This window comes from Scophthalmus maximus, chromosome 1 (genome assembly GCF_022379125.1).
Source record: "Scophthalmus maximus strain ysfricsl-2021 chromosome 1, ASM2237912v1, whole genome shotgun sequence".
NCBI classification, from domain to species: domain Eukaryota; kingdom Metazoa; phylum Chordata; class Actinopteri; order Pleuronectiformes; family Scophthalmidae; genus Scophthalmus; species Scophthalmus maximus.
In genome coordinates, this window is record NC_061515.1 from 16,130,053 (window position 1) to 16,146,741 (window position 16,689).

Here is a 16,689-nt window from a genome sequence, read left to right on the forward strand (position 1 = left end):
TGCTGCTTCAAATGTAACTCTAGAAGATCGTTTAAAAAGAAGAAATAGAAATTCTTGCTGAAGCGAAAAGACATTACATAACTTTACAACATCATATTTAGCATAACAAAAAGGAAAAATATATATACTCTTCTGATGTAAAGTTCCATCAGATGAGTCTGCAGTATTTATAGTTGATCATCAACATATACTTCAGGAAAAAAAAATCCTGGAAGAAATAAGTCAAATTCATTATAGAAGGAGATTATCAGTATGATTTTTTGGGGGGGGAAGACATAATTATAATGAATATCCTGTTAGCATCATTGTCAGTATTTCCTGCTGCTTCTCATGCAAAGTGGTACTTGAGGAAGTTCTGGAAAAGCGGGCGTTGAAAGGAGTTCTGGGGTTCGAAAGCGAACAGCTGCATTCCTCTATCCTCATTTTGTCGTTGTGAGACCAAACAAATTCTGGAGTGGCTTCACATAAGTGCAAAATCATTTTAAATTGTTGCATCAGTTATTTATCTATTTATTTTTTTGGAGGCCGGCCTAGATTGCTGAAAAGCTGCATCTCCAAATGTGCATTATATGACTATACATAGAGAGAGAGAGAGAGAGAGAGAGAGAGAGAGAGAGAGAGAGAAAAACTGGTGAACAAAAGAAGGCTTCTTCAGCAAAAGTGTGTCGTTTTAAATGCTTAACAGAAGTGTCAAGGCAACATTATCATGCAAAAAACACTTTGGCTTTATCCTTCATCTACTCCACAAGAAAAGGTACATTTATAATATTTGTCGAAGGTATATGTACCGTAATGCTTGATTCAGCTTATATCGTAAAAAACTAAGGACGATTTAAAAGCATATAAGGAGACAATGGATTAACCTAGTCTTTTTCAGAAAATTTAAAACTTACATTGAACATTTTTTATATAAAAACATATTGCTGAATAAAGGTTATTAGAATTACTATTTTATTTGTTTGCTTGGATATTTTCCTCATTTCCTCACGCAAAGTGTGTGATAGTGGATAGCTTTAAACCAAGCTTTACTTAGCATTTCACAAAATACATAATACTTTGAATACAATGCGGTTTTCCACAATGTATTCATATGTATTTTGCCAGTGGCCAGAATTAGAGCTTAACATGTATTAAATGTGCTGAAAAACATGTTTTTATTGTAATGATACATAGAGATTGAAAGAGGAACACTGGTTACAGGCTAGACTTCCCGCAGTCAACAAATCCCATGAAAAGACCAAAGCCAAACATGAACTGATGGAGCTGATTCTATTAGCATCAACTGCCTCTGTTGACAGAGATTGATCCTCTGTGTTGTCGAGCTCCTTTGTGGTCCAGAATCACGTGAATGAGCCACAATGCTGCACTGGGTGACAAGCCCTTAATTAACTTGTGCTCTATAGTTCATTTAGGTGTTTTTTTCAGTCAACCCCACACAGTACAGCTATACTCCTATTAATAACGACTGCTTAAACTGCATAGCTGTCCAAGGGAAAAATTTTGCCCTTGAAAAAACAACCCAAAAAGTGTTTTTAGAAATTTCAAGATCTGGAACCAGGGGTAGAGGCGTTGACAGCCACAGACAGGCCACAGGACAATTTGGCTCCAGGCTAAAGTACCGCCAAAGCCTTGCCGGGCGTTGTTTTTTCGTAGAATTCGTCGGTTGTTACCAAACATTTATTATTTAAACTTTATTCATTTGAAGAACAAAAACACTGGATAAGTAAATATTTTGATGTCGAATTTTATAGAAGAATGTAGGTTAAATACATTTATTTGTAGCAACTTGAAATAAATCCGCAAGTGGCAACGCTTGGAGTTTACAAAATGCCTCTGTGATCAAAGTTATTTGCAGCTGATTGTGTGTCTTCCGGTAAACTTTGAAAATCTTGCCACTGAACATAAATCACTAATGCAGAAGAGCTTTAAAAAACAAACAAAACAGACGGCAAAGATGCGGCCTGTGTTGTCGTGGTGTGAAGAGAAATGTAATTTAATGACTCGCACAACTGACACATTAGTGGAAAGTGCACGTCGCATCATTGGGCTGGAGTGTGCAAATTAGGAATAATGCCTGCAAATGCAAACTTGGTGCTTTTGCTTATATTATGTTTGGATGCCAAGCGTTTTTTTTCAGACCTGCTCTCCTGTGTAGGCTGAACTCCCCGCCGACAGTTAATGGCGTTGTTTAGCAGGCTCACAGTCTGAATCTAAGGGCTCGCCATACCAGTGCAACTGTTTGTTTTTTTTAAATTAGCAGAGAAGCAGGGATATTGAATATGCAAAGTTTTCTGTGCAGCAGGCGCACTTAAAATATTTCATGACAATATTTACTCATTTGTGCCGTGTTTATGTCCAGGTCATGTGTGGTTTGAACGTGAGCAAAGCACGTCACGTTTCCCATGCCTCCTCACAATCACACCACTTAGTCATCTGGCTTTTTTGGCATTCAATTCAACATTAAGGCAAAAACGAGACCGAGGGGGAACTGATTGAAATGGTAGGGAGGGCAGCATTAGTACGGCAGCAGCCCAAGGCCTCTCTAATGGGAATCTTAGGATGAAACACTCGGAGATGGAAACACTCGTGAGTATATTTGTCGGCAGTCAATTTAATGCACAAGAAACTTAGACGAGCCGACGTTGGACAAAAGCAGCCATTTATTGTTCATAAGTTTAGACCTCTGATTGCTTAACTAAGATTAGAATTGCTTGAACGAGGACTCCGTAATTAAGCAGATTCTTCATTCGCCAACAATCCTTTTCAGTATCTGATTAAGATTGACTAAATTACCAAATATTTCTGCAGCATATAATTAGGTTGAAGTGCAGTCATCTGTTGAACATCATAAAATCCTTCTCTTTTCACTGTCAGCCATTGGAACGGAGAATATGCACTTGAGGATTCACCACAGTGGGTTCCAGTGGACCATTTTACTTATTTATCTGTTTGGGTTTTTTTGAAGAGTTTTCTTTCGCCATTTGCACTTTCTACTATATCTCCTCAAAGTAACACACATATCTCTCTGAGATACTATCTGCAGTCTAATGGATCCAATTCTACTCAGCACAACACCTGGAAAATAGAGCCAGGAAAAAAAAAAAAAGTTATACATTTCAAAAGGGGGAAAGCAATGACATTTAGTTTTATCTCATAATAAGCCTCCAAGAATGACTAGTGCATTAAAGATGTGAATTTTCACACAAGTGTCACATTAAATGATAGAGATATGGGAAAAAAAACTTGCTTTGTGGTTTAATGTGACTTTAAGAGGAGTCTTTGCATTCTCACACATTCCATTTTAAACCTTCTGAAAAATATGTTTGCGCCTCATTGGTCACCTTCAGCTACAAAGCACGATAGACATAGTTCAGGGGCTTTCTGAAGGGAAGGCTTAAAAAAAAACCCCAACACTGTTTGATTTAACATGGTTGGATTTGACATTTCATGGAAGATTGAAGTTTTTATATTTTTACAAAAAAAAAACCAGTCAACTTACACTTCATGAAAGCAATTTATGGATGAGTGGTCACATTGTACCCGACATATTATGACCGTACACACAGTCACATTATTAAAGTCGCACTGTGTTTTTTTGTGTGGACAGTGGATCAAGGGACTGTGTGCAATGTGAAAGCAGTGCCCCTCAGTCATACCAAGTTTTGTGTGTTTGTTTCAGCACATTACTGTAGTTGTAGAACCAATAGCTTCAATGTTTTAATGTCAAACTTGTTCCTAGCAGCAGCAGGCAGCTGTGTCCAGCTAGAAAAACAACTGCCCATCACCAAACAATCAACACTCATCTTATGGACAGACAGAGACACAACTCTGAATTATTGCAAGGGTGTCAGGCTCAGTGTCTGTCGTATCTCTAAATGAGAAAAGCTCTCTGCTGATCTTCAACATATCAGATTTAGACTATGAAACTACGAGTGGAAAAATGCCATAACTATGAGGCTGCTTTAAGTTCTGGTTTGAAGGGCTACATTCCAACAAATGAATTAATTTGTCACTTGAGATTAAAGGTGAAATTCTACAATAGCTGAAACTCTCAGAATTGCTCTTAAACGCCTATGATTCTGTTTTTGAGATACCTCCTAAGGAAGCACTGGTTTCAATGAAGGATAAATACAAGATACTTTTTTTTGCATTTTCTCAGGTCTTAAAACTGGTAAAGATTTCAAAACAGCTTTCCAACTTCCTGTTTCTTTCCCAGGTTCAGTCCATATGAATGGTATGACGCCCATCCTTGTAACCCTGGATCAGACGTGGTGGAGAACAACTTCACCCTCCTCAACAGCTTCTGGTTCGGCGTCGGTTCCTTAATGCAACAAGGTACGCTGTCAGTTCCCTGTCAACAACAATACTGTCACACCATCCTCTTTTCCTGTGCATGGTTGGCTCCCACTTTCTGCCTCTTTAAGCGCCATGATTTCCATTCCGTGGCTGTTTCATAAGACATTTACCTGTCAAGAATGACTGCAGAGCACAAGACAAAGGGAGGCCGTTGTCAGCTTCCTGCTGTTTAAAAAGAGAAGAGTAGGTGCCAGGCACTTGTCAGAGATTGACAAGTAAGGATGGGAAACACTGCTGCATTCATTTGCCCAGAACACAGTCGCTGGCCCTGCTCAGGAGTGTTGGGACAGAAAGGGTAACTTGAGGTACATGTCTGACAAATGCCAGCTGTCAGCCATGCTAGAACTGGCTGGTGACGTTTTCAGCACTGAACGAAATGGACTGAGAGTGACCCACTGTAGAGAATCCATATGTCTCACTCATAATATAAAGAAGTCTATCTATTAGATGTCACTGTGATCTTGTTTATATATATATATATATATATATATATATATATAAGATTTTTGTACTATTGCATCGTGGGTCTGTTTTGTACTATTGCATCGTGGGTCTGAGTTAAACCGTTTTTCAATTCCTCTATGTCTGGAACAATATTGCAGGAATTGACAATAAAGTTGACTTGACTTGACTTGATATATACGTACAAAGAAGCAGCACACTCTTCTTTCAGCAGAAAAAAAACCAACATACAAAATTACCCAGCTGCGGATTTAATTCTACCTGTAGACGGAAATAGCCAAAAGGGAAACAAATTGGTATTCACTTGCTCGGTGCTTAAAGGGATATGTAAGCAAATGAAGACCCAGAAATAAATAACCTCATCAAGTCAACTGTGGAGGGAAAAAAAAGGCCCAAGTAATAAAATGTTTAACCTCAATGTAACAAGGCAAATCAAGGAGGCTCGGAGAGACTCGGGAGTGGATCTGTGCCCGCAAGGATAGCAAACACATTCAGCAATTCATTAAGCACAGCAGCTCGGCAGCGCTCTTATGAAACTGCGCGGCAGCTCTGCCAATTTGCCGGTGCAGACGGAGGGCTGCGGGTGTAGCTGCAGCGCGTTGAGAGGGAGGCGAGAGGAGAGGTAGAATCAACACAAAATGAGCTAGTTAGTAGCCTATATTATTAAACTAAACAGGGGAGAATCCCGCTATTGTAATTCATACAGTGGCTCACAGTGTTGTCTGTCAAATGTGCTTCTCACATTTACAGTGGCCGACTGGAGCAGCTGCTAATCAGCTCTCATTCATAGCTCCCCCCGAAAAGATATGGGGGGGAAATATTCACACTATTTAATACTAGTTATTGTGGGGGTTCATGTATGACCATATGATGCATATTTTTTGTGGTGTTTCAACGTGATTTTTTTTTTTTTTTTTAATTTAACACTGTCAAACTATCTTGACGGTGATATTGAGCACGCTCAGTAAGTGGTCTGTGTTCAGAATTGACACCGACTGATTCCGGCTTCCGGCGACGCCCGTTTGTCCTACAGCACCTTCTGCATGTACCGCATGCTGCAAGGTGATATCTGCCGAGATGTATGTTTTGTTTGTGTCACACAAACAGGCATCCCTTGCTAGTCTGCCAAACAGTGACAGCAGCTGAGGCGGGAGCCATTTCCGTGACATGTTTAAAATGCAAATGGCGTGTTTGAGGGGATCCAAAAAAAAAAAACCTCCACCAGCTTGTCTGTGGGAGGAAGGTGTCACAGATAACACAAAGAACACAAAATATGAGGAGGTGCAAAAGCAAACACTTTGTGTACTTCAAATGCACATTCCTGGGGGTCTCAGTAGGCGCACAACAAACATATGTCTGATCATTTCCCATAAATTGGTTTCCCCGTGTGAAATAATTTTTGAAAGTGCGTTTGATTTATGAGCTGATTTATTCCCAATTGTCTCATTCTCGGTGACATTACTGCTTTCATTTTCTATCTGTAGATTTAAGCCCAGAATATTTTATTCTCGATTTGCTTTCTCCGTGTGAGATCTAATTTGTGGCGGCATTCTGTCTGTGCTTAAGAAACCGAAGCCGCCACTTCTTCCCCGTCTTGAGATTCAGATAGAGATCTTCTTGCAACGCGGTAAACATTTTCTTTCACAAGTGTCATTATTAACAACATAATTAACAACACGCAAAAGCCCCCATTTCGAAACGGCAGCTTTTTTTGTGATGAATCTATAGAGAGGAAGCTAAGTGCAGGTAATGGTTCTTCAGGGAAGGTCTCTCGTTTTAAGGTGAGACACTGCTCGTAGGGAGAAACACTCCAGAAAACCGGAGCTCCATGTTTGGCACGATGCACGACTGGATAGACAAAGAACAGCCTTTTCCCCCAAAAGGCTGACAATTCCAAAAAGCATCATTAGATGTAAAACAGTCTGTTCATTTATTCAAAAGAGAATTGAAATCAAAGTGACTTCTTTCTTATCTTCCTCTTCAGAAATGTGATGTGTGTCAGTCGTAACTACAGACATACTGTGTATTAACTTTACATGCTATAGTATTCACAGATGTTGCAACTAAGACGACATACACAAGAAATGCTTAAAGTATTGTATCCGCTTGATTCTGGGTCTAAGAAACTGAGAGTTTCCTCAACTGCTGGTTAACTAAGAATATTTATACTAAAGAATATTTATATTACAGAATAACAGAATCTTCAAATGGAAACGTAAAGACTGAAAACTCCATATTCGGCTTGATTTATAAATCATAGGATGACAAATCTAACAGGAGTTAAAAAAATTCAACTGGGGAGTTTTCTTTCAGACTTCAGCTTAAAGAAACTTCAAGTTTTCAAAATGCAAGTTTACTATTTTAATATTCTTCAAGATACGAGTCCTCCATCACCACGTTTGTGAGCAAAAGCCAGTGTTATCCAACATCGTATCTCAGATTGAATTTGTATTTTTGATGGATGATACCAATGAGGCTGTTTTTTGTGGAACTGTGCTTTTTGAGGGTAACATAAGAAGACTAAACCCTAACATGTCAGGTATGGAGTATGAAGATAGCAACTAAAAAGAAAAAAAACTAAACACAAGGAGACACAGTTACAATATTACTGTTTACAGAAATTTTAAACTCCTTTTTAGGGTCTTTTGATAAGTTTTAGTAATGCGCTATTAATATTATTATAATACCACGTAAAAGTAAATTCCTAAACCTGGTTACAAATTTAAAAATCCTATTTTAATGGGACAAATATCACATCGATAGTCACACTTGTTTTATGATATTATAAACATTATTAACACTACAAAGTTACCGTCCACGTGAACGAGCAGTGCAGCAGCAGTGAGATGTGTGACTTTTACTGAATCAGTGTCACCGTCGTCTTCCCTGAAATAATCTTTTTTATTTCCTTGGTCTACATGACGCGAGTCCTTCTTCCGAGTAAATGTATGGCATTTTGACATCGTTTTATTTCCCCGGCACCGTATGACTGATCTACTGTTTGTATTTATTAGTCTTCCAATGCCGCGCCATGCGCTGTTCCCTGCTGACAACGGGGCTTTATTGTGCGGAATTCAATTGAGTTACCCGTTGCTTCGCTTCATTTTTAGTGCGACCGGGGAATGCATCTGGATCTCCCCTCTCTGAAGTCACGGTGAATTAAGGGGATGCTACTGTCTTCCCTTGTTTGCAACCGCGCAGTCTTTTGTCAAACCACAAAGGACAAATCCAATCAAATTTGGTAGGAGAGGTTAAAGAGCTGACCACTCTGCCCCCCGTCTGTGGGCTTGTTACTCTTCAGAATTACCCTCATAAATCTTCTCAGTAAAGTAACAGAGTGCACAAAGCACAAGGGTATTTTAAAGGTTGTCAGAGATGAGATATAAAGTAACTTTAGTACCAGTCAGTGTGCCATTGTAAACACAGTATTACTCAGCAGAGGACCACTCAAAGTCAAGGCTGATGCCGAACTGTACTGTCACTCTGGCTTCGGCGGTATTGTATATCTTTATTTTATTTTTTTTTAGACTTTACTTTTTTTACATTTATCTATACAGACTGTGATGATGTGTTTGCAAAATACACCCTTGTGTACATCTAGTAAACCTGAAAACATACCGTGATGGAAACAGTAGGAGACCTGTGTGAATTACAGTTGTCAGTCACGTGACGAGGAAAAAAAGACCTCTAGTGAATCAGAATTCATTAACCGAGCCTCTGCGGCGTAAGGTGTTCATTTTTTTTCTTATTTATATTTGATTTGACGTACCACATCCTACAGCGATGCTGTTTTCACAGCAAAGTATCAACTCGCATGTTCGCCAAAGCACATTTCAGACAAAAGGTTCAAAAGAATTTAAGTCTCAATCGGACGAGGATCAACTGCTATTGAGCCTCAAAAGATTAATCTAATTTGGTTAAATTAATGCTGGAAATTCTTGTTATTGTTATTCTATGTTATTATGGTTATACTGAGCAGTATAATTCATGTGAATAGTATGGAGATGCTACAGAATCAGGACTGACACTACTTTTTATATGCCCTCATTAATCAAAAGTTTTTGAATGCATATTTTTATTTTCAATTAAGACACTTTGTTATTGATTATATCATATCGATAGCATTTCCTGAAACCACAGAACCGTGACAGTTACAACAGCTCAACCATGTGTTTGATATCGTAACCACAGCAGCGAAGGTACTTCAGGGGACACTCTCATGGGCCGTATCATACATATTACAATTATCAGCTACAATTAACTCATAACGCTGCAGCAAGAGTGTTGACTAAGACCAACAGGAGAACACGCATCACATCTTACAGTCCTTTTATCAGTTCATGCTGTCAGGCACCTCATGGATTTGCACAAAGACAACTTATCAGAAATGTTTGTGGTCTGTGGACCAGGAAGGCCCCTCGGATCCTCCGGTTCTTCTCTTTTAGCTGTTCCGCGAAGCAGAACGAAAACATTTGGTGATGCTGCTTTTAGCCATTACGCTCCAGGTCACTGGAACAGCTTTTCAGAGGATCTGAGAGGAGCTGGGAGTGTTGATATTTTCAGACATAGATGAAAAACCCACCTGTTTAGTCTGCCTTTTATGCATATACATATACAGTATATACTTGATCATTAGTATTTATTTTTTGCATTTTTAACTTTCTTTGACCTTTTACTATCGTAGAGCTAAATGCATTTTGTGTAATATTTTTATTGCTTGTTTTTATTTTATTTTTTTAATTACTTCTATTTATTGCTGTCTCTTCAATCATTGGTTATTTTGGTATGCATTAGGTTTTAATTCACTTTTAATATCCTTTGTTGGTTGGTCAAAAGGTGTGGACCAACAAACTATATAGTCAGTCAGGTTCGTGGTCATCTGCAACAGACTCGTGGAGGTTGACATAGCACACAGGGGAAGTTATCGCTGTCAACTCCAAAGGCTCGCATGATCTGAGAAAGGCTTTTATGGCCGACGTAGAAGCCTTGGAAACAGTTTTGCAGGTCTGATCTCCCCATTTGAAAAATCTCAGCTCGGAGGTTCGGCTGACCTGCCAAACGCCGACAATACCTTGATCAACGCGAGCGGCGCTGCCAGAAACATTTGCAGGCTAATTAACAAAAATGCAAGTGATCGTGTTTCCCACATTTGTTCAATTCAGTTGCCGTGTTGGCAGGTGGGATTTCATCAAGCTAATTGCTGAATACTCTCTCACTTTGTGTTGCCCACAGGCTCAGAACTGATGCCCAAAGCCCTGTCGACCAGGATCATCGGTGGGATATGGTGGTTCTTCACTCTGATCATCATATCATCCTACACTGCGAATTTAGCAGCGTTTCTCACCGTGGAGCGAATGGACTCGCCCGTAGACTCAGCTGATGACATTGCCAAGCAGACAAAGATTGAGTATGGAGTCGTCAAAGACGGCGCAACCATGTCTTTCTTCAAGGTACAGTATGGTACAACAATTGCTATGATGGAATCAAGCTTTTTATCTATGCTTGAGTTTCATATTTTCAAAAATGCAAATGCAAAAAAAAAATGTCATCATTTATTTTCCTATAAAACAGAAGTATGATTAGTCCAAACGCATACAGTGAAATTAATGTTGTAAAATAAGTCTATTACCAAATGTGTTGAATCTTGAGTTTTTAAGTGGACTTCTCAAAAAAAAAAAAGGATTCTATATAATTTCTATTCTATATCGAGTCTAGTCTATATTTATCTAATTATTTATTTATTTTATTTTCCCCCAGCTAGATCTTAAGTCCCACAGCACAGGCAAATTCTTCAGCTTCTCCACTTCTCCACAGCGTTTGATGTGTTCCACCATAATGATTTTTTTATTCGGAAGTTTCAGCGTTTGCCTGCGGGGTCTTTCGCTTTATTTTATTATTTTGAGCAAAGATGCTGCTGCTGCTGCTGTGCTGCTGAATAACACATGTAACAGGGTTAGGGTTTTCTCGCCAAGTAATAAAATGAAAACGCTACACAATTACATTGAAGTTAGTCCATTCAATATGGGAGGAGGCCGAGGGGGGGGGGGGGGTGCATTAATGTACACAATGTATTATGTATTAATTTTTTATAAAGTATTTAGTTACTACACAATACTGTACGATTGATTGCGTATAAACGTGGTGAACTGATGAATAGGAAGCGTGGATCCAACTCAACTCATTGACCCTTTGAAAAGAAAAATCAACCTTTGGCTCCTCTGATTAGCCGTGTGAAAGGAAGTTGGTCTTTTGGAGATCATTCTGTGAACTTTGATAAATCCTAGTTGTGATTGCCGCGTCACGACTGGAAGGCGACACAGGTGTCTAATTACCTCATCGGAGCGGCAAGGCTCGAGTGCCCTCTGCTCCCTCCTGCTCCCTCAGAAAAGGCCTAATGATGTCGACCCGGTGAGGCGGAGAAGCAAGATAAATATGGAGGAGACCGGGGAGTAGATTACGGCTTTAAAGATGTATGCAACTGGATGGATTTGGCCCTAAACTTCCGTTGCAGTGACATACTAAATCATATGTGCTTTGTTGCAAAACCTACTCAAATGTGATACGATTTGGAGCTTGAGACCAGACCACACAAATGACTAGCCACAAGATAACAGCTGCGTAGTCGTGAGGCAAATGCGGTTCTATGACATCAAGACAAGAAGAATACACATCCAGAGACAAGAAGATGATATTGTTGTTGTGATTTGCAGGAAGAAAAAACATCCCACTAGTGATAAATATTTGCCTATAGGCTTTTGTTCCAGTTTGTTTGCGATTTCTGATTTGATTCTCTTCTTCCACTGCCTTCTAAAGAACTTGGACCGGTGCAGAGATTTGTCCTCGCTTTTTGTCATTTCTCCCACGTTTAAAGAGAAGCTTGACACCCCGTCCATGCTTCACAATTTCAAAAAGTGCTCTCTGAACCCTCACTCAGACCACCGCACCCTCCTCTGACACATTTCAGCCATTTTCAGCCATTTTAATGCCTGACATATTAAATTACATCTGGTGGTCGCCCTACTCGTTCACTCGTGCGGCCGCACTGCTGACAGTGGATTGCTGCATTTATATGTCAAATGGCAGAGTGTGGTGGTGGTGAGACGCCAGGGAAGTTTTTGTCTGTCATACATTTTTTTTCTGAAAGTGACAGAATAATTATATTTTCTCCTCATGTGATGAAATGCAAGACCTTAACATGCTGACCCCAAAAGACCAATACAGCTATAATACTAACGTCTGCTAGATAATTATTCATGGAGAAAATGATTTAGTTATGTCTGATCAGATATAATAAGATGCACTGTTCAAGTCAGTATGTCAGTGGCATAATGAAACTATACAAACAAATACATCACCTTAGACACAATCAGAGATTTGTAGCCACTGTTGGTCGGAAGGTGGCCAATGTCACCTGAACGCCCCCTTATGAAGAGCTGCTGTTTGGTTAAATTGCACATTATATCAAGAGCATTGAAGGGCACGTGTAAGCAGGTCAACTGACTCCAAACAAAGGAGTTTTCACCTACTTTTGAAATAAATAGTCGGATGTAGTTGTATGCCATTTAGCACAGCATTCATCACCGTGAGACCTTTTGAATTACTAACTGCTATGATGCAAACCAGCATCAGCTGTCCTAAGTTGCCATATGGTTCATTGTTTTGTTTTTTTATTAACTGATTCATCAAAAAGGTAGAGAAAAAAAAGAGGGCAACTTGGCAACACTTGCAAGTCCTCCTACTTTGTGAGTGTTAGTCTCAAACTAACACACCACAGTTTTAAGCGACAAATACTGTGCTTATACTGGAGTTACACGTAATGGAGGGCTCCTTATAACAGCATCTCTCCCAATTTGGATTGGCTTAAAGTTTTTGGCAGTAATTATTTAGGATTAGACATGGCATAAACGTGACCTCATATAAAATTGCATGAAATACCACCGTAGCCTGATGCAAGACTAATGGAGAAGCATTCTATAATGGCTGCTTCAGTAGCACTTATGAGAATAGATGTGCACAAAGCTTCAATTTACTCTCCTTTAAACCTGTGACGGTGGAGATCTGGAGGAGTAATCACATGAAACTATTTGGTCACCGACAAAAAAAAAATATATATATATAGATATTCGTAAATGTTGTCAGTTGTTACAGATTTGTCGTCTTTGACCATTTTTAATCAGGCATAAGCTGCAAGGGTTGAAAGGTATTTTGTTGATGCCGAACAGAGATTGTTCTAATGAGCGTTGAATTTATGTTTGTTTCCTTTTTTTTTTTTTTTTAATGAGCTTTTTCCATCCCCTTCAGAAATCTAAGGTTTCGACTTTTGAGAAGATGTGGGCCTTCATGAGCAGCAAGCCAAGCACGTCTCTGGTGAAATCTATCGAGGACGGGATTCAGAGGGTGCTGAGGTCAGATTATGCCCTCATTATGGAGTCCACCACTATCGATTACGTCACCAAGAGGAACTGTAACCTGACGCAGGTGGGAGGGCTCATCGACAGTAAAGGCTACGGAATCGGCACTCCCCTCGGTAAGACATGCAAATGACCTGCAAATACATTTGAGAACCATAGTGATATTAAAAAAAAAAGAAGATCAAGCCCATTTCATAAGTTATTTGGTGCCTTCTGAAGCGTGAGGGTGGTGGGATTGCTTTTCAGACGACGCAGCAGCACAAGATGCATCTTTCTCGGAGCTAGTCGCAACGTGTTTATGAACCCTATAATCACAGAATCCAGCTGGCGTTTTCTTCCAAAGTAAAGCATGCCTTGTGTTGCTTCCAGGCTCGCCATACAGGGACAAAATCACCATAGCAATTCTCAGCATCTTGGAGGACGGGCGCCTACACATGCTGAAGGAGAAGTGGTGGAGTGGGAGCAGCTGCTTGGATGAAGAGCGTCATGAGACGGGCCCCATGGGTATCCAGAACCTAGGTGGTATATTCATCGTGCTGGCTTCTGGCCTAGTGCTGTCGGTTTTTGTTGCGATTGCCGAATTCATCTACAAGCTGAGGAAGACTGCAGAACGCGAGCAGGTATATATCCCCATAATTCACATACAAAATGCCATTTGATCTTCACTCCTTGATTTGGCTGGATGCATGGAAGATTAATCGAGCATTAATTTAATTACACTCCTCTCGGATTGCAGCGTCTTTCACCCTTGATTTTAGCAAAGAAGTTGCTAACCATGTCTATTTTGTTATGATCCTTACCACAATATAGCCTCTAGACCAGCGCTGTGCTCTATTCATGGCTTTTAGTTCAAACATTTTATAAAAGGATTTGCATGCCTATGGCTAATCCCTAGGACTACTTGGCCATAACACTACAACATTTACTTATTTTAATAGGCATAATTGCAAATTGGAGCATAGAGAATTAATCCATTATTAGTCATTGGAGATGTCAGAATAGCATGAACCCTTTACTGTCGTAAATAACTAATTTGACTCATGCCATGCGAGTTGTTGCATGCATGCTAATGCACCATACTTGTTCACTCTCTCTGACACAGCAACAAAGATGAACTGTGCTGCTGCGATTTGACATTGCTGACAGCCACGGACGCACGTGCACACACACATTCGCACACACACACGCACACACCAGTTTTAATACAACATCAATGTTATGTACTAATGCATTTTGTGCTCTTTAGACTGTTGACACTCTCTGCCGTCAGAACAATTTAAAACTAAGGCATTTACCCCCCTTCCCTTTTCCCCTCTTCTCCTTCTCTCTCTCCTCCCCGCATCCTCCCTTTTCGCCCAGAGGTCTTTGTGCAATGCCATGGTGGACGAGATCAGACTGTCGTTCACCTGCGAGAGGCGGGTGAAACACAAGCCCCAGCCCCCGGTCATGGTGAAGACGGATGCGGTGATAAACATGCACGCCTACAACGACCGACGACTCCCAGGAAAGGACAACATGAGCTGCAGCACTGGGATGACTCCTGTCTTCCCATGACAATGTGTCCCCCCCAGGGCAAGAGCCTCATGAGTAATGTGTCGGGGACAGTGCCAGAGACTAGAGACAATGGCATAGACGGGATCACGAGATACACCATTAACCACACTGACATGGGGACACTAACAAAACATGGGCACCTCAAAATGGCAGCATCAGCCACACAGGTATGACAACATCCACCACTGTCATCCAAACCACAAAAGATTTAAAAAAAATAATAATACTCGGGGTAGGTTCTGGGAAAACAGTGCGCCCAAATAATCCGTTTTAAGTCTGATGTTTACGTGCGCAACACAAAAACACAAGAAAATACATTTCAAGGAATCCTCAATTCAGTGAAAAGACTGAAAATGTTATCAGACCGAAAAGCAACACGAAAGGCTTTGATGAGAATAGGCAATAAATGATAGACAAACAAATAGGACAAGGAAGAACAGTTTTGGCACAGATCATAATATCAAGTTCTCACCTTTTATCATGTTGATTTACAGTAACTTCTACATGGCCTTTGACAGCAGAACATAATGTTACCTCAAACATGTTGTCTAGGCTTATATGGTTATCTTTGAGTTATAGGCTGTAGGATATGATGAAGGTTCACAGGGGCATTTACAATAGCCCGTAAGAATACTCATTCAACATCTGCAGCGTTGTTATTGGTGGAAACCCACAGCAAGACCCAACTGCTCAGCAGTAAATGTAAGTTTGTTAAAGTTGCCAAGTGTATATTGATGTACAATGATTTGAAGTTAATCATTGATGCAAAACAAGCTGCGCTGGGGAGACAAGAGATTCCACCATGAACTACTGGGTCACAGTGTCAACACGATTAGGGTCACTTGACCAGAAGTACACCTTATTTCCAAAAATGATTTTGTACACGATTGAATCATTTGAATTGCCAAAGATCTGACCATTCAACAGAAACTGTATACAGACAAGTATGGGCCATGTCTGCTCACGTTGCTTTTTAGGGAACACTCACATCTGTTCAATGCAGGGAATTGAAGTGGTTAAAATGGGACTATAAAGGGATCCAACCATAACAGTTTTGTTTTTGTGTCCCCCCCCCCCCCCCCCCCCCCCCCCAACCGTGCAGGGTAATATGTAGAAGGGTCATTGTATTCGGGACAGTCTTGGCCACCTGACCTTAAAATACCTGTATGAACAAAATAATGCAAAGCAATCAAAAAAAGAAAAAACTGGAGGCACTTCCTGGTCCAATGCCTTTTCTTAAAACATAACTTTTGTCCTATGTTATTTCAATTACAATTACTGACATGTTGAACTATTACCCTGATCAATTCCAAAAGTCTGGCATCAGTTTTCAGACATGATTGGAATGGTAGCGTGGGACAGAATATGATGGGCGACATTTGATCAGGTATGTGTGCTTTTATCTGAACTTAATAAAATATTATGAGTCACAGAGACAAAAGGTAAGAGAGCCAGGTAAATAGGTAATGCAAAAGTGCATTATTTTTTTGTGCATTTAATTATGGGGTATCCATCAAAATATGATCTTTGTCCACTGCTACAGGACCACTGAATGTCCCCAGTACTTCTGAGCATGTTTTTGAACACTAACTTAATTTTACAGATGTGATTCTCAAGGCTTTTTTTTTTTCCGCAGGAAGGTTTTCTCAGACTTTTTCTTTTCCATTACCTGGTGTGAACAGAGTATCTCCATACATGTAGTGTGTGAACATGCTGAACGACAATGTTGTGGAATAGATGGGGTATAGACAGACGACAGATGATGATTTTGTGTTCTTGTTGACTTTAATAACTGTAGAGTGAGTGTATATCTTAAGCGAGTGCCATGCTGTACGAAGATTCGAGGAGTCTGTGAGCTGCTGTCACATGGGAGCTGACCAAACAACAAACCTCTGTGAGGTTTACG

The 16,689-nt window shown here is 40.1% G+C and overlaps 1 protein-coding gene across 1 annotated transcript in view; it reads left to right on the forward strand.

Moving 5' to 3' along the window:
• Positions 1 to 14,930, forward strand: part of grik3 (glutamate ionotropic receptor kainate type subunit 3) — a 91,688-nt gene extending 76,758 nt beyond the window's left edge. Inside the window, exons 12-16 of the mRNA XM_047335598.1 lie at positions 4,217 to 4,335; positions 10,051 to 10,268; positions 13,120 to 13,345; positions 13,599 to 13,849; positions 14,589 to 14,930. Coding sequence (XP_047191554.1) covers positions 4,217 to 4,335; positions 10,051 to 10,268; positions 13,120 to 13,345; positions 13,599 to 13,849; positions 14,589 to 14,783 — 1,009 coding nt within the window. The 3' untranslated portion in view covers positions 14,784 to 14,930. The remainder of the gene's footprint in view (positions 1 to 4,216; positions 4,336 to 10,050; positions 10,269 to 13,119; positions 13,346 to 13,598; positions 13,850 to 14,588) is intronic.
• The last annotated feature ends 1,759 nt before the right edge of the window (positions 14,931 to 16,689 follow it).